General features: G+C 32.8%; 3 protein-coding genes across 11 annotated transcripts; 1 reads left to right on the top strand and 2 right to left on the bottom strand.

Annotated features, from left to right (window-relative positions):
* Nucleotides 1-2336: 2336 nt before the first annotated feature.
* Nucleotides 2337-6847, bottom strand: LOC101264709 (histone acetyltransferase MCC1). 4 transcript variants are annotated; one of them, XM_004235290.5, is made up of 8 exons: nt 6514-6847; nt 5612-5703; nt 5332-5512; nt 5037-5181; nt 4859-4958; nt 4539-4767; nt 4230-4307; nt 2337-2757 (listed from the first exon to the last, which is right to left on the bottom strand). In XM_004235290.5, the coding sequence occupies exons 3-8, from the start codon at nt 5436-5438 to the stop codon at nt 2574-2576; spliced, it is 843 nt and encodes a 280-aa protein (XP_004235338.2). In that variant the 5' UTR covers nt 5439-5512; nt 5612-5703; nt 6514-6847; the 3' UTR covers nt 2337-2573. The 4 variants fall into 4 exon arrangements, with proteins under 4 accessions (XP_004235338.2, XP_069151598.1, XP_069151599.1 ...); XM_069295497.1 differs by having other exon boundaries at nt 5332-5703; XM_069295498.1 differs by lacking the exon at nt 4230-4307.
* Nucleotides 6848-8051: 1204 nt separating this feature from the next.
* Nucleotides 8052-14145, bottom strand: LOC101252261 (uncharacterized). 3 transcript variants are annotated; one of them, XR_011220213.1, is made up of 12 exons: nt 12477-14145; nt 11671-11772; nt 11490-11547; nt 10769-10849; nt 10586-10657; nt 10238-10485; nt 10036-10107; nt 9394-9510; nt 9233-9314; nt 8819-9143; nt 8606-8687; nt 8052-8469 (listed from the first exon to the last, which is right to left on the bottom strand). XR_011220213.1 is itself a non-coding variant. In XM_004235249.5 (12 exons), exons 1-12 carry the CDS (start codon nt 12716-12718, stop codon nt 8386-8388), a joined length of 1287 nt encoding a protein of 428 aa, XP_004235297.1. In that variant the 5' UTR covers nt 12719-14145; the 3' UTR covers nt 8052-8385. The 3 variants fall into 3 exon arrangements, 1 of the variants encoding a protein (XP_004235297.1); XM_004235249.5 differs by having other exon boundaries at nt 9097-9143; XR_002027381.3 differs by having other exon boundaries at nt 8195-8469; nt 9027-9143.
* Nucleotides 14146-16935: 2790 nt separating this feature from the next.
* On the top strand, nt 16936-21104 carry LOC101259923 (heat stress transcription factor A-1). 4 transcript variants are annotated; one of them, XM_004235274.4, is made up of 3 exons: nt 16936-17417; nt 18708-19994; nt 20648-21104. In XM_004235274.4, exons 1-2 carry the CDS (start codon nt 17190-17192, stop codon nt 19953-19955), a joined length of 1476 nt encoding a protein of 491 aa, XP_004235322.1. In that variant the 5' UTR covers nt 16936-17189; the 3' UTR covers nt 19956-19994; nt 20648-21104. The 4 variants fall into 4 exon arrangements, 2 of the variants coding, with proteins under 2 accessions (XP_004235322.1, XP_010318283.1); XR_740583.4 differs by having other exon boundaries at nt 16986-17417; nt 18708-20070; XR_003246048.2 differs by having other exon boundaries at nt 16986-17417; nt 18708-20070; nt 20644-21104.
* The last annotated feature ends 1523 nt before the right edge of the window (nt 21105-22627 follow it).

Genomic DNA, 22627 nt, shown 5'->3' with positions numbered 1-22627 from the left:
AGCAAAACCGCTACTACTGCAGCGATTTTGCAAATAATAGTGGATTGCGGACAATTTTGATCAATGTAATGAATTATAAATTATTTAATTGTAACAAGTAGATAGTAAAAAATAAAATTATTATGATGAACAAAAAAAAATAAAAATTCAAGCACGTAATAAAAAAATAGAATCGCAAAAAAATACTAACCTGATATGGAGATTTGAGATGTCGAAATAAATGAATAAGAAAGGAAAGAAAATTGAACAAATTCACAAGTTAGAAATATACATGATTTAAGGAGTCAAACCTATTTTTATTTAACTATAACTCTAATTGATATTGGAAATTTTGAGTTTTGTATTACTTCTAAAAAAAATTAGTTAGATTTTGAATGAATTTAAGTGGGTGAGTAGGGTTTTAATGAAGCGACCTGTTGTTTTGATTTTAAAACAAAAAATCAATAATTTTAAGAAAAGAAAAAATTAAAAAGTGAATAAAAATTAGAGAAAAAGAAAATGTACCACTTCAAAATTGAACCCGCAACGCCGCCCAGAGAATGTGGCGCGTCTACCAATTGTGTCAGCCGCGTTATATTACAAGAGTGTCTTGTATATTCTTTTGTCTTGTTTTATTTGTTAGTTCTTTTTATATAGGTATATTCGGTAAAAGAAAAATTGACGAAGTCGTGTCACGTGACACATTTTGGATGTGATTAAATTTGCTCCTGATCCATACAATTCATCATTTGCTTATAAGATTGTATCAGGTGACTCTTAAATTGTGCTTAGGTGTTAAGGTTAATTCTTTAATGTGTGAATGAATTAATGTCTTAAGAATCCCCTAGCACAAAGTTGAGTTTGAAAGTTTCCTTATTGATTAAGTTTTTGTGTAAGATTCCTCTTAGGTCAACTTCAAATAACTATATCTCTTAGAGTATGAAAATTTACATAGTCCTTAGCCTATCAAATTGAAAGTATTAGAATCTTCTTTCCAACACCACTAATTTTTCATCATTCCAAGTTCAAAGTAAATAGTTATGATAATTTTATTAAGGGAAAATTATATATAATGACAAACTAATAAATTAAATTAAATGTTAACTACACTTTAATTTAATTGTACCTTGTAACAAACTGTTTGTCAGTCACCTCTCTCGCTCGCTCCCTCTCACTTTTATGCAAACACACGTGTATAAAATGAGTTTCTGTTTGTATAAAGCGAGAAAAAATTGTATATATTCATATATTTTTGTTCCCCTTTCTCCCCTCTCCCAGATCTCGCTCGCCACTCTCCCAGATCTCGCTCGCAGCCCTCCCCTTTATCGCTTATACAAACAGAAACGAAATGTATAAATTGTGTTTCTGTTTGTATAAAGTGAGAGAAAATTGTATATACACTCGCAAATACATATATCTTTGTCCTATACCTTTACGATTATACAATACAAATATTCCTCTGCCCAATTTTCTTTTGTCTCTCTCTTTCTCGTATTATACATACACAAATTATACAATTAATTTGATTACAACTGCTTTCTTTTGTATATGTATAGCGAATTATACAATTGGTTTCTTTGTATATGTATAACAAATTATACATCTTTATGTTTGCTATGGAGCAATTATTCAAACTTTGTTATAGTATACAAATATGAATTTTGTGTTTGTTATATGTGAAAGTTTGCTTTTATTAACCTGATACGGTGCAGTGACGATTTAACCTACGGGTAAAAAAATACTAAAAGGGGTCCTTTTTATATTTTTACCCTAAGAAAACCTTCAACAAATTTATTGACTAATAAAAAGATTTAGAACAATCAGATTTCTATCTCTTAATCCTCAATTCTCTTCTCTCTCGATTCCAAGTCAAAATCCTAAAGAAAAATCAAAGCATAAAACTTTTATTCAAGATTCTCCTTCAAGGTACTTATCTAAGGATTTACAAGATAATTCCTCAAAGTTGGATGACCTTTTGAGATATTTACTCGAGTTTAAAAAATGCACGGATTAGTCATTTCTTTTAACATCAATAGTATAGACAAATCAAACTTTTAACGAATGACATAAGTAAACCTTTTCTAAAAGTTCGATGGCAAATAAGTTGGAGTGTATTTGTCAGCTAATGCAAAATTTAAATAATTTGGGCACGCAGAGTCAACCGATTTCACATTGCAACTCTGCTAATGACAAGAATAAAATACAAGATGATTCTTTTGCTAACAATAAGGGAAAGAATCAACCAAAAATGCAATGATGAACAAACTTGAGCAATTTCTTGAGGGTATTAGAACAAACAAAGTTAAAATTGATTGTGAGAATGCTTAACATCTGAGCAACTTTTCTAGTCCCGTCAATTCATCTCAATTCTCGACACATATTATTAAATTTTTTGGGTGACTTTTCAAAAGAATTTACAAATCAACAAGTAAATCACAAGCACAGAAGATGAAGAACATCAGAAATGGTTTGTTCTTCTAGGTACAAGTAAAACACACTGTTAAAAACGACGCGATAGAAGATTAAATAACATTTCTTTCCAAACGTTTGTATCCATTTCCAATGTCAACTAAAATGCAGAAGCTAGTAGAGGATTAAACGAATTGAGACAGAGCACCCTCGGTGGGCATCCTCTTGTTATGTTTTGTTGGAAGAAGGGAGCCAGACTCCTTGCATTTGGACCACTTGGAAGGCTTTCTGTCTTCTTTCCTCCAAAGCTTGGCAGCTACCATCCTGTATCCACTCTTTGCTCCAGTAACTATAAGCTTAATGAGCTCTCTGAAATTCAAAAGGACAATTCTCATATAGTTAAGTAACATCCATTAGAAAAGTAGCAGGGATTGAGTTGTAACTGTTGTTGTCGTGATGTCTGAAAAGAAAATCCTAGACTGCAACCTTCAAACTTTCATTTGTTTCAATTGAAAGACAGACTCAAGCTAACTTCATAGTTGAAGGAAAACATGCAAAAGTAAATTAGCGCTTGCAACTGCTTTTACCCCACACAGGAATCTGTCACCGACTATAAGGTAAAAGTGATTCAGCAATACAGACATGACTACTACTATCGTGTTATGGAACATGGAACAAATAATCATTAGGTCATCACTAGCTCAGAAATACAGGAGGCAACAATGCTTCCATAGAACATTTCTTATGATGATTTCATCTTCGAAGCGAGAAAAACAATGGATTTTTCTTCGCAACACTTCAGCATATTCCAGTTCTCATTTTTTCACCCTTCCCAAGAAACTTGGCAACTATATACTGTTGCTTCTCCTCCCAAAGATATATTGGATAGGAGCCTCCTAAAGGATCATTTCAAATAGATTATGTGATATTGGATTTACTCTTCGGTTAAAATGAACCTGAATTAGATTCTATTCCTCTCTTTATCCTCAAAATTCCCCACCTGAACTATTCTTAATACCACCAAGCTTAAAAATAATAATAATACCACCAAGCTTTTTCGAATCAATTTTGTTCTTTCTTATTTGGAGTTCAAGTATGTGAGAATCCAGCACTACAATGTGATGGCAATCTCAGGCTACCACTTTGAGAAGAGGGCAGGAGGCCATCTTCATCCCTACAACCTCATAACTCACACTTCTCCGTGTTACACATGTTTAATGCTCTATTAGTCCAAGTACTAGACACTAAGGGGTCGTTTGTCAGAGTGCATTATAAAAATGCACTACTTTTGTGTATTACTAGTACCTTGTTTGGTACATTTTTCAACCTATGTATAACTACTCTCTATTAGGTATTATGCTATGTATAACTAAAACCTAGCTAACCACGGTATTAGTAATGAACGGGTTAAATGCATGCATCAACACGGATAAAGACACAATTGCCTCTCGAATCCCTTTCCATCATCTTTGTGGAAGGTATTTTTGTGAATATTATTTTAAAAATAAATTATGCAATGCATGTTATTTTTAATATACCAAATCAAACAATGCATAAGAAATAATCTTCGCATTACTAATGTCATTATTAGTACACTCTACTCAACACTATTCTTATACACCCTACCAAACGACTCCTAAATGCATCAAGCCAACTGCCCATCACAAATACATGTATTTCTGTTCTTTCTAACTGAAACTGAATCAACCAAGACAAAACAGTGCCACAGAAAAGGAAAGGTAAAGCTAATTAAGTTCTACCAGGATTTCCCAATTTTTCCAAGTTTAAAATCAGAAAGCATCCATAAAGCATGTTGAACTCTCAATATAGAATTGGACAACCTGAGAAATATAGAGGCCCAAGAGTTCGCAACAGCAGATTTGCTCAATGGCCTCTCTAACAAATCCTCAAGCTGAAAACTGTGAATAGCAGATCAGCTTCTCAAGGGTGCTTTATGTATTTTACTCCAAAAGAATGACAGTGTACTTTTACTAATAACACTCTTTTGAACCGTTAAGGACATGAAATTGAAAAATGACGGCTCTACCAGGATGATATTCCCGAATGACAATTTAATCATTCATATTGGTCAATAATGAAAGAGGAAATTTTCGTCATGTGAGTTCAGAGAAAGGGAAGTTTGCACTTACAAGGGTGAGCAAGGAGAGCGACCACCATTCACATAGTAGATGAACAAGTACGCATCGTAATGCTGACCATTAATAAAATAAAAGGCAGACAGCCTCCTCACACATTGAAATGACATTTTCTTGTACAAGTATATGGCAGGGTTATTATATGAGATCACATGTAGGTAAACTGCTCGACAAGTTGGGATGTTAGAGGCATATTTTATGACTTCGCGAATGAGAGAACTGGCTGAAAATCCAAAAGTGCAGAACATTTAGTAAGTCATACAATGAAAGATAGAAGTAGAACTAAGAGAGTGTATAAGAAAAGAAAGCCTCACCTATTCCAAGATTTCTATAAGAGTCTGCAACCCCCAGAGTCAAGATGTAAATAAGTGTTTGCTCTGATCTAGATGAGTCATACCTCAGAAATTCTTCTATCTGTAGGTATATATGTTATTCAAAATTAATAAATTTTTGCAGGATAAATTCTAAGAGTAAAAAGGCAGAAATGCTCACGTCACTGTCTTTTGCTAGAACAGTCCTGGCAGTCACAAATCCAATAAGTTCGTCGCTCTGCTCATTGGGTCGATTACGATCAACAGCTCCCCATGACACAATGTCTCGTCCATTAACAACATTTTGGAAGAACTCAGACTCATATCTAAATATCCCAAAAGAAAAAAAAGTTATTAACAAGATTAGATGTGTGTTTTAAAAACCAAAGGTTTTGGTAAAGGAGCACACTCCGATTTGAAAGTTCAACACAATATCTAATAACTGAATGACCCAAACATAAAATAAATAATCTGACCTGATTGGGAACAGATCCCCATGAATTTTTTCAAGTACTTCTAAATCAGAGGTTCGTATTGGCCTATATTGTATGAGTGGATTGTGAGAGAGTTTGAGGTTCAGCATCGCACAATCTAGTATCAATCCCCAGCAAACAATTGGTGTATCTGTAAAGCTCGTCTGAGAAGTGTTCTCTCCATCTATACATCATCAACCACAATGGCCATTTAATCTCTACAAGTAAAAGTTGATTTCTTTCTCTTCATCAATTTCTTTATACACGTGAGGTAGAATAAAACCTAAGCTTCACAAGAAAGTCACCCAAAGCCGTCCAGTAACAAGCCCTCCTGGTAATAGGAGCTCCAGCAGCTTTCACCACGCCAAATATGTACTACATAAAACAAAAAGGACGCAAGTCTGAATAAGTTCACAAATATACACATTAGGTTTTTTCTTGAGTAAAAGAGCTCTTATCCAAGTCTCAAGTATCTAAAAATTCAGAACTTGATTTTAGGCTATCAAATACAAGACTCTTCTGTATGCTAAAAACTTGGCTCTACTCGAATGATGAAAGATCCCATCATACTTCATGGTTTGTTTTCAGAGTTGGAGGTTAACATACAATAGATGGCAATAAAAAAACTAGGAACTCCGCTCAGTATTTGACAACCTTCAGAATATACATTTTGGGTTGAACCAAATTAGCTCTCTACTTCAAGTTCGAAAAAGGAAAAGGAAACACACTAATGTGAATCAAGAGCTTTCTCATGGAATTAGTAGAGATGCGTGGAAGCTCGCCTACACACAACACCAAAGTTATCAGACATAAAAAAGACAAGAACTTACTAAATCCTGCACGATTACCAAGTAAATTTCGAGTACCCAAATTCTAATGTATCAGAAATTAATGGTGTAGAGCCCTATAGCAGCCATCCACAACTTCTATGAAGTTCCACCTACAACTAAACTTCGTCCACAACTTCTATGAAGTTCCACCTACAACTAAACTTAGCTAAAATTTTCAACCAGAAACAAAAAATTGAAGGAATACCCAATTGAACTTGAGGAAAATCAATCACCCCAACAACAACAACAGTGTCACTGATCAAAACCAAACCAACAAAAGGGGTATGAAAAATGAAATCGAACTTCATGATCTCTATGCCGAAAATTGTTAGATCAGCAGCAAACAATTAATTACCTGAGATGTAGCAGTTGAATTTGAGTTTTGGATGAAGCAAGAAAGAGGTATAAGTATAAATAATGATAAAGAATTGGAAAAAAATCAGCGATTCCTTTCCGTTACGTCGGAGATAAGAATCCTTCAACTCAAAATGAAGAAGGAATCCGATTCTCTTTCAATTTTCTTCCCGTCGACGACTCAGCGATACAACTTTGCCGGTGCATCCAAATATCTCAGTAGCCCCAATTAACTAAGATTTTGCAGATCCATTATTATTTTTTATTTAAATTATATGGGATAATTTTAAAAATAAAATAAAAATAAAATATTGGTGATAGTAATTTGTTTTGATGACAAGAGATACTTCCTCCGTTTTAATAAAATATCCGTATTTCTTTTTTAGTTTTCTTTTAAAAATATTTTTTTTGACAATATTTTAACTTTAATTTTTCACATAGTGTATTTAAAACCTAATTTAAAATTATAATTAAAAATTATTTTTTATTTTTTTAAATTCTATTCTAAGTTAAACTAGGTCCTTTTTTTTTTTTAAATGGAGGGAGTAAAAAATTTAAGAGGATAAAAAAGAAGAAAGAAATTTGGAATAGCCTTACTTTTTTGAGGAAACAACAATATTTAGCTTTTTCAAAAAAAAAAAAAGATTTACACCTTCTAGGATGTTCAGAAATTGAATAAAAATTGATTCAAATTAAAAGATTGGATCAGATTAAATTTGAGTTTATGAATTTTAAAATCGATAATAATTGATTTAATATTAGTTTTATTCAAAAAAAAATCACTTAACAGATTAATATACGTATTTATTTGTAATTGTATATACATAATATATCATTTTTATGAATAACTTTTTTTGCGTAAAAGTTGTTGTGTTTTGTTTGTGCAATAATTAATATAGGTAGTTTATGGATTATTAAGTATATTTATGTTGTTTAATACATTGAAGTAGCTAATAACATAACGAAGAAGTTCAACATAATTGAGTTATGGTATAAGAATTATAAGATACAAAAGAACATGGAGATTATTCATTTTCTTTCAAATGATTAATTGTTATTTTTTTCCTCTCGTTTGAATGAATCGTTTCTTTTATTTTTGTATATGATTAACAATCAAATAATGAATCAAATAGAATTGAAATTGATAAATTGAATCATTTCTTTTATTTTTGTATGTTTATATTGTTTAATACATTGAATTGAATTAGTTAGTGTACTTTGCTCCCGTTAAGTGATTCACTAATACTATTGTTTTTTATATCAGTACACAGATAGTAAAATCGCCCTATCTTGGAAGGATATATTCCTTTGATCCGAGGTACTTGAGGAAAATAGTTTTTATAAGAATACGCCATGCATTCAACGGACTTTCGATACCGTTTCTGTTAATTTTACAAATTATGTTTTCACGCCCTGCACTATTTAATAGAGTTTTTTTTAAAGGTATATTTGTGCCCACGCTGATATTAAAAAAAATTACATAATTATAAATAGTAATATATTCACATGAACGAATATATACCTTTAAAACCATGTATGGCACAGTCTAGCAAATAAGATATATTTTCCAATATGTCGTGACAATAACAAAGGAGTTTTCTATTGTTTGCCAAAACACAGACATTACTCTTTTAATTACTCAAGCACCAATTGTTTCAACTTAGTCCAACCAACATCCAACATTTGGATTCAACCTCTTCCTCATTATTCAAGTAAAAACCACATTGTTAGTCTCAATTTATATGATCATTAGAATATCTCGAGAGTTAAACATACATGGTTGATAACTGGTGTAGTTTGGTGCTGTGGGTTCTCATCTCCATATGGATCAGCAGCACACAAATGTTATGTACAATTCAAATTCTATGTGATCTCACACGAAAGTACCACTCAAGAATCGATGGTTTACTACAGCTTCCGCGATTGGCCTCCCACGGTAGTCACGATTTAGCATTGCCTGCATAGTTTGAAGTAATGCTATGAAGGAACTTAAAGCACTCTGCCTCATAGTCACGATGCTTCAAGCAGTTGCAGACTCAAAAAAGTAGAACGGAAAAAGAAAATATTGGTTGCAGTAGTTGAGAATGTTCAACCTGTAGTAACTCCCAGCCAGCACCATCTCCTAGATCAAGAAACTTGACAGCTTCTAGCAGGCGATCATCAGCAGAACAATATCTGACAAATATAAGAATGAAGAGTCTTGATAAGAACTGATGATGTATGTGTGTTTAGTTGACTCGAGAAGGTGGGAAATGTATAATGACAAAACAAAGTCAAATAAAAGAATCTCTCAACTGGAATCGAACCTAAATAGGAGTTATACTTAAGGGGCTACTACCAAAATTCAATAAACCACAGTAACGTCTTTTTGCACTTCACTGTCATCTCTCTCGCAAACGGGTGGATTTAGGGTGGACGGGTGCCTTCCAGACACTACATCTCTACAACTCCTAGCTATGGACTTAACTTTGTCGGCCAATAAAAACGTGGTAATCCACATAAACATTGTATGACCTTAAGCCTGTCCAACTTCTGGTCATTTTAGTTTTTTTTCAAATCATGCATTCAAAGTGAGGTCTCTTACTCCCTTGCAGCTTGAAGATCAAGTTGAAAAGTATTTTCCAGGAGCCTCTGCAATGAGATGACAGAGGATAATAATTAGCTCCAACCCAAATAAGATCAGAAGATAAAACATTTACATAATTGTACAGGTCACAAACCCGCAATGATATGCTGTCCATGACTCCTGCTTCACAAAATGGAACAAAGGCTAAATAAGCAAAAAGCAGTCCAGCTTCATATCTGCAAATAACACAAGAATTGATATGAGAAACCTAAAACTTTTAACCCAAGGAAAAGCTATTGTACACGTTGAATGTACATATCATCTGCTATTCCAAAAGCTCTTCTTTCCAAAGGACTAGACGCTCCAGCTACAGATGCCCGTCTCCAAAGTCCTTCTGACAAGATATTAGGACGATCTTCAAGTTGAGAATACCTATAAAGCCAAATGGTTATAACATGCCAATTTTGATAGTCATATAGCTAGCTTCTTATTTTTTTTACTTTCAACACCTTCATTGCCCAAATTATCTGAGAAGAAAAGTTGGCATATGGTAGTCATAAGGGAAACAAGTAATAAAATCAATTAAACTATAGTTGTGTTTCCGTAAAATTGCTCGTCTCTAGTGACCTTGGAAGATACTCTCCTTAAAGAAGTAGCCAGAAACACCTCAAAAGGAATAACAAAAATTTAAACACAGATGAGAAGTAGTTATCAACTACTTTGCATATACTTCCCATATCAACCAATCATTGTCAAGCTAAATAGCGTTACAGTCAACTAAAAGGAAAAAAATGAATATTCAGCTTTTCCAATATTTTAAAAGTAATCTTTAGGTCATCCAAAATCAATAGGGAGGAAAGTGGGGGATCACATGCAGCTTTCAAGATATACATTAGTTATTGTTTGTTTCCTCATGATGCTAGTATTGTCGGTGTGCAAGCTATGTAATGAGGATACCTTACGTCAACAGAAAAGGCGAGATCCCGGAGCCGAGGAATTAGATATGCAGCATCTTTCTCAACAACTGTACTGGTATTTTGCAACAAAATCATGATTCAGATAGAGGTATTAATGTTTAAGGAACAACCCTCCACCGTAGCCCCAAAAAACAGAAGAACCAAATGAAAGGAAAAAAGGGGAAGTGGTGGAGGAAACCTACTTTAGGACAACAGATGCAGGACCAAGACTTTGGTGTAATCTGTCATTGTCATGCATATAAGACAGACCTCTCATAGTGCCGTGAAGTAGCCTAACAACGAAATACCTTCTGCGTTTTATGGTCAGATCCAGCTCAAACGGGTTCCACAATCTTTGTTCTCCCCCACCAATCATTTTTGACATATTTTCACTAGTAATTTTAGCATAATCTGCAGCACTATATTTTCCAATATCCCTAAAAGCAAGCCACTAAAAGAGCAAAAGAATCCAGGATGTCATCAGAAACATATGTCAAAAGCAAGAAATTCACATCAGATCTGTTTACAACTGACAGAAAACAGAAACATACCTGCTCCCCTGTTTTTGTTTCAAATCCTCCTAGAAGTGCTTGAATATGTGGGCAGATATCTTTGGGGTTGCTCTGTGAAAATTCAAAAAGAAAAGATTCTTATTTGAGGTATTGAACCAACAGTTATCCAAGAAGGATAACTCCATAAATGCTACAGATTCAACCAAAGAATTATTATATTACTTGAAGGGAAGCATGAGCATTCAGCTCATTCGCAGCCATCATGTCAGCCTCAGTTCCACCAACTTGTTGTCCAGGATATACCTGCATCATATAGCACTTCTGATCATGTAAAAGTTCTATGGGAGAGAGGGAAAGACGATAAAGTGGCTGCTGAAGAAGCTTAGGAGGAAGCTAACATCAAAAATACAGGCTTTGAATTAAACTCTTTTGTGTGTCTGTATACTCATATTTTCCTCAAGATCCTACATGTTAAATTCTTAGATGCCAAAAGCATTGCAATGACCGATGAGCATACTTAGAAAGGTAGAACTCAATTCCCATTCTTTTCTTTGAAAAGACTGTAAGGAGTAAGATATGTCAAAGAGTATGAATGCGGGAGAAGATGAATCTCACTAATAGGGAAGTCGAACAAGGTTAAGCAAGCAAGGTTAAGCAAGGATCAACAAGAGTTCCCATAAACATTCGACAGTGGGATAGATTCCCAAGTAACAACGTTCACTTGTATATATATGTTATCCTACTAGGTATAGTAGCATGAGCACTGTTACAAGAAGTAGAAGCAAAGCAGTAATGACAAAATAACCTGAAAATTTATGTCACCGAATCATCACTTGAAAGCAAGTAATCTCAGCTATGCAATGGTTATCAAGCTAAAGAAAGAGTTCCAAGTTCAAGACAGACTACAAAATAACAGCATGGAAAGAACGGCAATGGAAATCACCTTAAAAATAACCCGAGTTCCTCTAAGTGGACCTTGGGCCACTCTTCCTTCATAAAGCCTGCAAAAGAACTGCGGATGATAATATCAGCAGAAAGAATAATGGTAACAACAAACCACTATTAACTACATCATCCAAATTCAACAGTTTAGTAAGCACATCATCCCAAAAAGGAATTTGCACCTGATCTTGACACTTCCTTCTCCAATATCTTGTACTTTAAAGTTCCCTATATCTTCTGATACTGCATAATCCATCGCCATTCCGGATTGAAGCCCCGAGTAACTATTAAAAACAAAGCCAAATTAAGAAAATTAAATGGTATGAATTCTAAAAAAGAAAAAGCATCATGAATAGACACAAAGAATTAGAAAGGAAGTGAATGTTACATCTACTAAGTACTATCAACAGTAAGGTGTCAAGTTTAAATTGTAATCTTGTAACTGAAAAATCCTGAGGTGGTGTTCTATACAGCATACGCTGTTTGGGTTATTGTTACACCTTTGCTTCATCATGTATTATGTTGCATTATATCGTATGTATCGTACACACTTGTTTTAATGAATACAACATTTTCAATAGATTGTAACGTTTTGACATTACATAATGTCTCACATCAATAAATTGAAGATAGACCTACGCGAAAATTAAGTTAAGGTATGAAGTAAAGAGCTATTGTTCAGATATGATAAAAGATAAAATAAGATTATTATATAACAAATAAAGAAAAAAATGAGAAAAAAATAAATAAAGTAACACACCATCACAATAAATCTTTCGTTTCGCCATTAACTAAGTATCAACAACTATGAATTTAAGGATGCATAGATCAAAATAAATATTGTTTTAAATTAACAACACAATATAATACAATAGTAACAACTAATAATCCAAACAAGTAAATCAAACTTTGTGCTAAAATTTTTTACTCTATCAATTATTATAGACAAAAATATAGTTCGAGTTGGGGTGCCTCTCCACCCACTGACCTTGTGACGTTCATGAAGCCATAGCTACCGATAAGCCTCCCAACTTCGAACGAATCGGAATCCGTAATCAAACTAGCAACACACAATCCAACAAAAGCTTGGCGAGGTCTAATTGTCCTATTTATATTCGAATTCAGATTCAGCCTCAAACCAATTCCACAAAATGATGATGAAGAAGACCTAGCAGCGAACGAACTTCCACATTTAGAGAGGCAATCTGCTACAGCTCCTCCGACCACCATCGTCTCTGTGAGGTCTAATTGAGCTTCGTTACTGCCCCTACAATGGCGTCAATCAATGGATAATGTACTACTGGTACTATGGTAACACGAATGTGAAAAAATTAAAAAGATAAAAGGACTTTACTGTATTAAATATACTACAATTTTTTTGAATGGCCTAACTCTAACCTCCTAAAATTGAAATTAAGTTTCACTTAAATATCGTTTATTTTAGACATTTTAAATAATATTTTATTACGTTATTTTGATATTTTTTTTATAATCAGCAAAAATATTTAATATATATGTGATACACTCATAAATAATGTTTGTAAAATGTTCAATTAAATAACGATATTTGTATGCTATAGCAAACTTTGCATAATTACGCTATATAGCAACTGTATAATTTGTTATACATATACAATTGTATAATTCGCTGGCATAAATTGTATAATTCACTGGTCTAAATTGTATAATTCGCTGGCCTATTTCGCTGCAATTGTATAATTTTTTTGCATACAGTTGAATCGAATTAAAATGTATGTATATTGCATAATTATAAGTGTATAGCAAGAAGATATATGTTTTTCTCGCTTTATACAAAAACAGAAACACAATATATACACTTTTGTTGTATAAAGCTAGAGAAAATTGTATTTCACTGCAATTGTATAATTCGCAATTGTATAATTCTTGGCCTTTTTCTCTGTAATATTTGAAGTAAAATGTTTATAAATTGTATAATTAAGTGTATAACACGAAGATATACATTTTTGCATGTGTATATACAATTTTCTCTCGCTTTATACAAAACAGAAACAGAATTATACACTTCTGTGTATAAAGCGAGAGAGACGAGCGAGAATGGAAAGTGGTGAGCGAGATTTTTGGGAGAGAGACGCTGGCAAATTTTAGCTAATGTTTGCTATGGAGCACAATTAAATCAAACCCTAGCTATTCCATTTAATTTAGATTATTAATTTGCTATTATGTACAATTTTTCCTACAATAAATTAATGACACGTGTATTTCTGCCCACATAATTACACAAAAAAAATATTTAAGTAATTAAAAAATTATTTCTGCAGTCATCTCATTGTCTTCTCTAAAATAACAATTTTCTTCGTTTCAAAATAAATGACCTAGTTTGATTTGGAATGGAGTTAAAAAAAATAAAGAAGATTTTTTAATTTTGTGATTCTAAATTAAAGTTATGTGAAATATACCAAAATATTCTTTAATCTTGTGGTCTTAAACATGTCACGTGGAAAGTTATAGTTAAATTGTTATAAAAAAAAGAATCATTTTTTAAAAACAAATCAAAAAAAAATAGTATCATTCTTTTTAAAACGAAAGGAGTATTTTGTAAAAATGCACCTTGTTCATAAAGTATAAAATTTTTAAATTAAAAATCCTAAATCTTTAAATTTGAACTCTTACAAAAAAAAAAATATTCAATTTGAAATTCTTACCAAAAATCACTGCTTACAAAACGATACATTTATTACAGAAGAATAAAGCTAAATCCTGGATTCAACCTCTTCTTAATAGATAACAAAACAGTGAAATTGAATCAAAATTAAATAAAAAATAATAATAAAGCATTTATAGTGAAGCAGAGTTTGAACAATATTAAATTCCTCCAAAAGAGAATTTCATGACTATTTCAATATTTAAATCTCGAAATAGATTTTTTTAAAAAAATAATTAAATATTGATTAAATAAGTTTTTTACGTGTAATAAACGAGTGTATACACTCTATGTGATACGTACGCAATAAGTGTCAAAATAACACACTGAAATCTTATTTGATATGTCTTAAATGAACAAAGTCTAGTTAAAGTGTCTAATTGAAAACTCATGCCAATTTTAGAAGGCCACTGATGGATTAAGTCATTTTAAATATATACACAAATATATATATATATATATATATATATATCATATGTGATATGTGATAGATATAATACAAATAGACTATCACGTAAAATATAAAATTGTCAAGTAAAATAAATGGATATATTTATTCAATTTTATATAAATTTAATATACACATTCAAAACAAAAAGTCAAGATATCAGTCAACTAAATTAAAGAACAAAATTGTTATACTCTCTCTCTCACAATAGTTGTACACTATTCACTTTGATACACTCCTAAAAAACTTAATAGAAAAATAATTTTATTATATCTTTCTTTAAATATAGTAAATATAATATATTGAAAAATATAATAGAGAAATGATTAAGTTAAATTATGAGCTAAATATAAAATTATTTATAAATTTCATAAAGTAAATAAAATGTTATTAAATATTTATTTTTAATATAATAGACAAGTATTATTTAACGAAAGAAATATTATTCTAATAGAAATTAAAAACAGTCGATGATTGATAAGAAGAGTAATAAGGAAGTCCATCCAAGAAAGTTTTGATATTCCATAAATTTGAAATTTAAAGTTAAAGAATTGGTAAAACTCACTCGCATTGAATGCTTCAACACTTTATGAAATTGATGCAATATTTCAACCCAAATTTACCACAAGGAAAAAAAGTATGGAAAATGAAACTACTATTCACTTTTCAATACAGAGAGTAAATAGTAGGTAGTTCTTCAAATTCGAAGAACTATTAGTCCCACTCTATTTTACTTTTTTAATATTTTATTATTATTTTTCAATTAACACAATTTTTTACACAGTTTCATTAATTAAATATCTAATATTCATAAGCCATTTTAAATGTAATATAACATTTTAAAAATAGATTATTTAATATATAGTACTTTAATTTCATATTAATATATTTTGTTATGATTTTCATCAATAATAAAATTTTATTTTATTACTAATATTCATTATAAAGAATACATAAAATTAAATGATATATGAAAAATTTAATTTAAATACAAGATAATAATACAATACATAACATAGTAATTTAATACAAATAAAATATAATAATAACATCATAATTAATTCATGATGAAACAAAAATGATGTCAAAAAGACGTTGAACGAGAATTCGGGGTTTTGCAATTATTGCAAGTCCATCACATTTTCGGAGAAAGAAAGTGCATATATTATATTGCACAACGTGATAATTACGGATGAACGTGATCTTATGCACCAATTCAAGATGTCGTAGAGGCTCCAAGTCCAACAATAAAAATGGTGTTAGATTAAAATCTCCGGTTTGAACAATTTTTAGTTAGACATAATAAAATTAACACCAAAATTATTATTTTAAACTCCGTAATGCATTATAGAGCATTTATGAAAGCAATATAATAATTTCAAAAAATTGAGTGATTATGTAATGTTTATGTTATCGTATTTCAATTTTATTTAAGTTTGTTTATTAATTTATATAATATTCTCATGCAATTTATGATATTTAAATTTTATGAATAAAATATAATAATTAAATAAAAAATTGAAAAAGAAATAAATTTTTGTATCACATGAGAATTATATAAAGTAATTATTGATAAAAAACAAATGATTTATATCATCAAATAAGAAAACAAAAATGAAATAGAAATAGTAATATAATATTGAAGAGAAAAAAAAAATCTTTTTAATAGTAAAATAGAGAATTGGATTGGAGTTGGTTGTGTGAAAAATAGAGCGGTAATTGGTACTGCAGTGACTAATGTGACAATTGATAATAGTGAATCGTTGAAGATTTTGATAGTAATGTGTTAATGGTAGTAATAAAATGTGATGGTAGAGGTGATTGATAGCAAAAATTGCTTATAATGGTGGTCATGTATGATAATAATGGCAAATGAATACAGTTACAGTGATGGATGCGGTAGATTTAATAACGTTGTCTAACACTAATTGTTAGTAACGGTGGTGATTGCATTGGTAATTACGATGACAAAGATGATTGACGATAATTGAGATAATTAACTATAACAATAATTTAGTAACAGTGACTGATAATGTGAATCGAGTGGCAATAAAAAATTATTCACATAAATTACTTTTTAATAAAGTTAAAATTTTAATAATTCAAACCTACTCAAATCAAATAAATATTTAAATTTTACTATAAACGAATGTACTCGAAATGCAAGTGAGTGTTTCTCAAACTCCGTGGGTGCAATAATTAAAATTATACAATATTTGGATGACTACGCAAATACTCACAACTAAATAGGCTATTTAAAACATTTTTCATAAACTTGAAGGACGAAAAATAAAATATGTAAAGAATATGCCTCGTTGGCGCAAATCTACCGCTTCAAGACCCTTCTACCGTGCTCCAGTTTTTCTATTTCCACCGCTTGGTGCCAGTCACTCAAGTCAGTCCCCACTTTTTTCTTCTTTCTCCTTCTACTAGTTGCTTCTGTCCGGATCTCGATACTTCCATTTTCCGCATAATTTTTTTTTTTTTTACTTTTCTCTGTATCTGTGTTTATCTGGAGCTTGTGAATCGCTGGATTGAACTGAGAAAGCTGTGCAATTCTGAAGTGGAAAATGGACGGAGTTCATGAGGCTACGGTGGCGGGGAATTTGACGTCACCGCCTTTTCTGAACAAGACGTATGATATGGTGGATGATCCATCGACGGATTCTGTTGTGTCATGGAGTAAGAGTAACAATAGCTTTGTTGTTTTGAATGTGCCGGAGTTTGCTAGAGATATTTTGCCCAAGTATTTCAAGCACAACAACTTCTCCAGCTTCGTCAGGCAGTTGAATACTTATGTTAGTACAATTTTGCTTATATTTAAACTCCTGATTTGCAGTTTTTTTTCCTCAACTAGTAAAATTTTGTGTTTCTGCAAAATCATTTTTTGGTTAAGAGTAGGCTTTTTTTTTTTTTAGGCTAAGCTTTTTTATAATTGAAAATGTTACAGTTCTACTATGCAGCGGTTATTCCTGCTATTTGGAATCAGAATATGCAAATTTTATGTGTGCATGAACTGATTATGAGTTGATTTAACATATATAATGTATGTAGAAAATTAGGGGTCCTCAACAGTTTGTGCAGTTGGTTATTTGACAATTTTCTGTAGGAATAGTAGAGATTGTTTAATTTGATAGGTTTATTTCAAGTGTTCTCTGGAAGTGATTTATCAAGGATAAAGGAAATTAGCAGTGCCAATTTTAGAGAAATAATTGCAAAGATGTTACATGTAATATTCTGATTTTAATCTCAATGATTTCAAATTGTGATGGGTCTTTTAGGGGAAACTTAGGATTGATTGAATTGGTTAAGGAGATTATAAACCTCACTATATGAAAATATTTCTGCAGAGAGATGAGGTAAAATTTATCCCATGATTTTACTCCTCCTCATCATTCCCTCTGCCCCCTTAGTTGTCTTCTTTATTTTGTTCCTGTGAAGTAGCTTAGTAAATGTACCAAAGGTAGTATCATGTAATAGGTAGGTAGATTAGTTTTAGATCAAATCACAGATTATTCTATGCTTTTGAGCCAAGGCATTTTGTCGCAAAATTTAGTAATGTTTTATTTATGTACATACCTAATCGCCAACATAGTTGATGGAATGTGATCCTGCAGTTGAGATGCTCAGGAGTTCCTTAGACCGTTGCTAGGAGATATTGCATAACATGGGTCTTTAGAGTCCAATTGAGTGGACTTCACTACTTTCCAGCCAGAGGTCAGGCTAGACAGTGGTGGAGAGCTTATGCAGAAGCAGGCCAGCAGGTTCACTTTCTCTCAATTGGGCACAATTTGGCTTCTCTTCCTCAGTTTATATTATGCACCAAACAACCAGGCAAAGTTGTTTATATTCATACGCCTATCAACCATCCATTTATAATTTTTGCAAGTAATAGAGCTTGTCAAGTTCTTTTTGAGTAATTGATGGATATAGGGATTTGTTTGTGACCAGAGAGTTTGTGTTTTTTCAGAGTGTAGTGCTGCCATTGTGATGTATTCTGCCTTTTTCTAATATGATATGGAGTCTCCTTGTACCTGCCGGGCAACTGTAATTCTTTTTATAGTTTGCTTTTCCCCTTCATCAATCAGGGTTTCAGGAAAGTTGATCCAGACCGCTGGGAATTTGCGAACGAGGGATTTCTTAGAGGCTACAAACACCTATTGAAGAGTATAAGCAGGCGAAAACCCTCTCAGTTGCAGGGCCATCAACAAACCACCTCCAAAGTACCAAATGCATCTGTTGCATCCTGTGTTGAAGTTGGAAAGTTTGGAATAGAGGAAGAAGTGGAAAGGCTTAAAAGAGATAAGGATGTCCTTATGCAGGAGCTGGTTAAGTTGAGACAGCAGCAGCAGGAGACGGATCACCAATTGGTGACTGTTGGGCAGCGCGTTCAATTAATGGAGAGCAGGCAACAACAAATGATGTCGTTCCTTGCCAAGGCCATGCAGAGCCCTGGCTTTGTAGCTCAACTAGTACATCAACAGAATGGCAATAACAGGCATATTACTGGGCTTAATAAGAAAAGGAGACTTCCTGAACAGGCTGAAGAAAATGTTGCGTGCAAGCCTGTCAATGCTTTGCAAGATGGACAGGTAGTCAGGTATCAACCTTCAATGACCGAAGCTGCAAAAGCGTTGCTGCAGCAGATTTTGAGAATAAATGCATCTGGGAGGCTGGACAACCGATTACACACAAATGGCGGCTGTTTGACTAATAATCCCCTCCCGCCTAACAATTCTCTAGGCAGTAGCGGTGCATCCAGTTGTATTTCCAGTGTTACCCTCTCCGAAGTACTGTCAACTTCTTCACAGCCTAATCTGATATCAGATTCTGGATTTCCATTCAACTCTTGTTCATCCATCATATCTGAGACCCAATCAACCACTACTGTGGTTCCTGGGGAGGCCAACATTCCCATATTACCTGAAGCTGATGCATTGAACTCTCAGGCAGTCCATGATTTGCCTGAATTTTCTCATACTCTTGGAGTAACTGACGTTAATATGCCTGAGACTGGAAATGTACCAGATATGGACACAACGAAATGTATTTTGGATGATTTAACAACGATTGTCTCTGATGAATTTTCGGCTAACACAGATGGGGATGTTTTGCTGGATGGTATGCCTAAGCTTCCAGCGATTAATGATATTTTCTGGGACCAGATTCTCTCTGCAACCCCTGCAAGCCCTCTCACTGGGGATACAGATGAGATTGGTTCCTTAGTCGTGGAAGAGGATCTCCTTGGAGTTCAGGAGAGTGATTGGGATAAATTAAAGCATATGCATAATCTTACTGAACAGATGGGGTTACTATCATCGGCTGCCCAAATTTGATGATTGCATGTATTTTTTTGAAAGCTTGCACTGACGCAGGTAAATCTTCGTCCTCCACTATGAGCTTATTGCTAGCCTATCAGATTACAGATCATGGAGAACTCCTGCTATTCAGGTTGTTTTTCCTCATCATTTGAATTTCCATACAAATAAGTGTCGTTTAGGACCAAAGGTTTCACTATCTATCATATCGGACCTATTGGGTGTATGTTTGACTTGGCTAAAGGAATTTCACTTTCAATGTACTGATGAGCGTGGTTGTGCATTTTGGTCAATACCGTGGTGATATCTTGAAAATCTCTTCTTGATATAGTTCTGGTTTCTCTTTCAATGTGTAGATATACGTCATTATGTAATTTGTCAACACCATGTTGGTCTCTTTAAAATATCTTTTTGATATAATTCCTGTTTGCCTTTCAATGTATATATATACGTCATTATGTGATTTGTTAACACCATGTTTGTATCTTGAAAGTCTATTCTTGATATAATTCTTGTTACTTTGCGGGGTCTAAAATGATTTGTTGATAGTGTGTCTCATTATACCCATTAAATGGGTGTATCACAAACGTCATGAGGTTGCATCGAAAGTCAGTACTGTGTTCTTTTTTCCTTTTGTGCCTTCTGTTGCAACTTTTATTGTTTACTCATATATTTTACTCTCTGCATCAACTTTTTTTTGGATAAGGCAGGGTATTCTGAATTATTGTGCTACTGCCTTGAGCACGACTGCTGAAGTGTGGTGAACTTCTAGAGGATGTAGAGCAATGAACTCCCCCCATGTGGTAATATTTTGTCAGGTGGATACTCTGAACTGGTTTGCATTAAGAAGCTCCTCTTGAAAGACTGTTCTTACCTACTAATAATGATGATGCTCTGTGTAGCCGGTAGCGAAAAGGCGATCTTAAAAGACTAGTTTGATGTATTTTATTCGGAATTTTTGTGTGTACATTTATCTGGCACAATGGGTTAGTTTAAAAAGAACAGTAAAATGTTCCTTCTTTTACTTATTAAGAAATTGAAGAAGGGATGTAAACAAGTTGTTGCAGAGGATCTTTGTGTAACTTCTATTGTTTACAAAATGCAACGATTTCGATGGAAGATGCAAGAAATATGAATGGACGTTATTCTGAGGCTTAGATATTTCAAGCAGCTTCTCCACCATATTATGAAATCCCCTCCGTACCCCCTCTATGTTTCTTTTTGTTGGTTAATGTTGATTACTTTTTGAACCTTTTGAGTGGGTGAAAATGGTCTTCGAGGTTTGTTTGAATTTCTTTCTGAGCAGTGGAGTTGAAGAAATTTTAATTTTAGATCGAGCAACTTATGAATTAGGAAGTGTCTTTTTCCTTTTGGGCGTCAGGATGTTGGACTGATGGTTGTTATCAAGTTAAGCTGAGTTATTGTGCACTGAGCAAGTCTTCCCTAAGAACTGTTCTGTTTGGTGCTGAGCGTCTCTACAAATCCGCAATATGTGATGGGCTTATATTTACTCTATGTTGACAGAATCCTCTATCAACTATTGCCTCCGGGGGGCGTAGCTCGAGTGACAAAAGGTAGGATTTGTGGCTTAAGTCCTAGGTTCGAGTGACAAAAGGCGGAGGATTTGTGGCTTAGGTCCTAGGTTTGAATCCCGCATCATACAAAGTGAAGTTCAATATTTAAGTCGAGAAAGGTAAAGGGGTGGGTTCATTGTGCACCTAGTTTAGAAGGCTATTATGCATCTAGTATAGAAGGTAAAAATATGGTGTTTGATATATGTCTGGAAGAATAAGTTCGATGTCATAGATTTTGCAAAATGATATATTTTGAAGGGTAACTTTTGATATATCGAAATTGAATTGGTCATAAATATAATAAGTTGTTTTTTTCACAATTTTAAGCATTCCTTATATAACTTCACCTCTCTTGACCGAACTTAAATGAAGCAATACCAAAAAAACGATTTCAATAGTAAGATTGGAGCAAAGAGGGAGGTTGAGAGGGAGAAAAAAGAAGCTTGGGATAGCTTGATTGATTGAATTGAGGAAGAAAACTTAAAAATTGTGATAGCATTGTTGGGAACGAAATAATAAGGCGTTATGCAAGTAAGGAGAAAATATTTTAGCGTTTAGACGATAAAGAAAAATATATATAAGACAAGCATACTTTGATCAATTCATTTAGGAAGGGGATACATGTAGGAGGGTTCTTCTCCATTATGAAAATCTTTTGCACAGAGGAATTTTAAAATCAATTGCATATAATGTAAATAAGAGAGAGAACTCATAACAAAATCTAGCAAGAACAGATATATAAATAATGGGCTTATCTCAGTTCAACTTCTATCACATGAAAGAATCCAAATATCTATATCAAAATCTCAAGTTAGTTTAATAAAATATTTTCTTAATAAAAGTATAAAAAATGTTTTTGATCAAGTAAAAGGGAATACTTACTGGTTAAGATACATATACCATTTATATTACCTTCCTTGCGATGTACTCAATAGGTTAACACTTAAAAGCTTTCTATTCGAACAAACACTCAAAAATAAACTAAAATATGCATAATTATAAAGAAAATGTCAATTGACTCTAATTCTTTCTTTATTAACTATTTGTTCTCACCAATTCCTTATTAGTTGGATCAAAATGATCAAATTCTCAAGTTTCTAAACATGGTTAATATTA

Source organism: Solanum lycopersicum, chromosome 3 (genome assembly GCF_036512215.1).
Source record: "Solanum lycopersicum chromosome 3, SLM_r2.1".
Classification (NCBI taxonomy): domain Eukaryota; kingdom Viridiplantae; phylum Streptophyta; class Magnoliopsida; order Solanales; family Solanaceae; genus Solanum; species Solanum lycopersicum.
Note: the sequence above shows the minus strand (reverse complement) of the source record. Positions and strands in the feature narration are given on the sequence as shown.

Excerpts from the sequence above, each read along its gene's own strand:
- LOC101264709 (XM_069295497.1), bottom strand. The coding sequence starts at position 5,438 with ATGCTGAACCTCAAACTCTCTCACAATCCACTCATACAATATAGGCCA. Across the intron at positions 4,959-5,036 it reads TTCTAGCAAAAGACAGTGAC|ATAGAAGAATTTCTGAGGTA; the intron begins GTGAGCATTTCT and ends ATATACCTACAG. Across the intron at positions 4,308-4,538 it reads CGCTCTCCTTGCTCACCCTT|TTTTCAGCTTGAGGATTTGT; the intron begins GTAAGTGCAAAC and ends TGCTATTCACAG.
- LOC101252261 (XM_004235249.5), bottom strand. The coding sequence starts at position 12,718 with ATGGTGGTCGGAGGAGCTGTAGCAGATTGCCTCTCTAAATGTGGAAGT. Across the intron at positions 11,773-12,476 it reads GGCTTCATGAACGTCACAAG|TTACTCGGGGCTTCAATCCG; the intron begins GTCAGTGGGTGG and ends TGTTTTTAATAG. Across the intron at positions 10,486-10,585 it reads AAACAAAAACAGGGGAGCAG|TGGCTTGCTTTTAGGGATAT; the intron begins GTATGTTTCTGT and ends TTGCTCTTTTAG.
- LOC101259923 (XM_004235274.4), top strand. The coding sequence starts at position 17,190 with ATGGACGGAGTTCATGAGGCTACGGTGGCGGGGAATTTGACGTCACCG. Across the intron at positions 17,418-18,707 it reads TCAGGCAGTTGAATACTTAT|GGTTTCAGGAAAGTTGATCC; the intron begins GTTAGTACAATT and ends TTCATCAATCAG.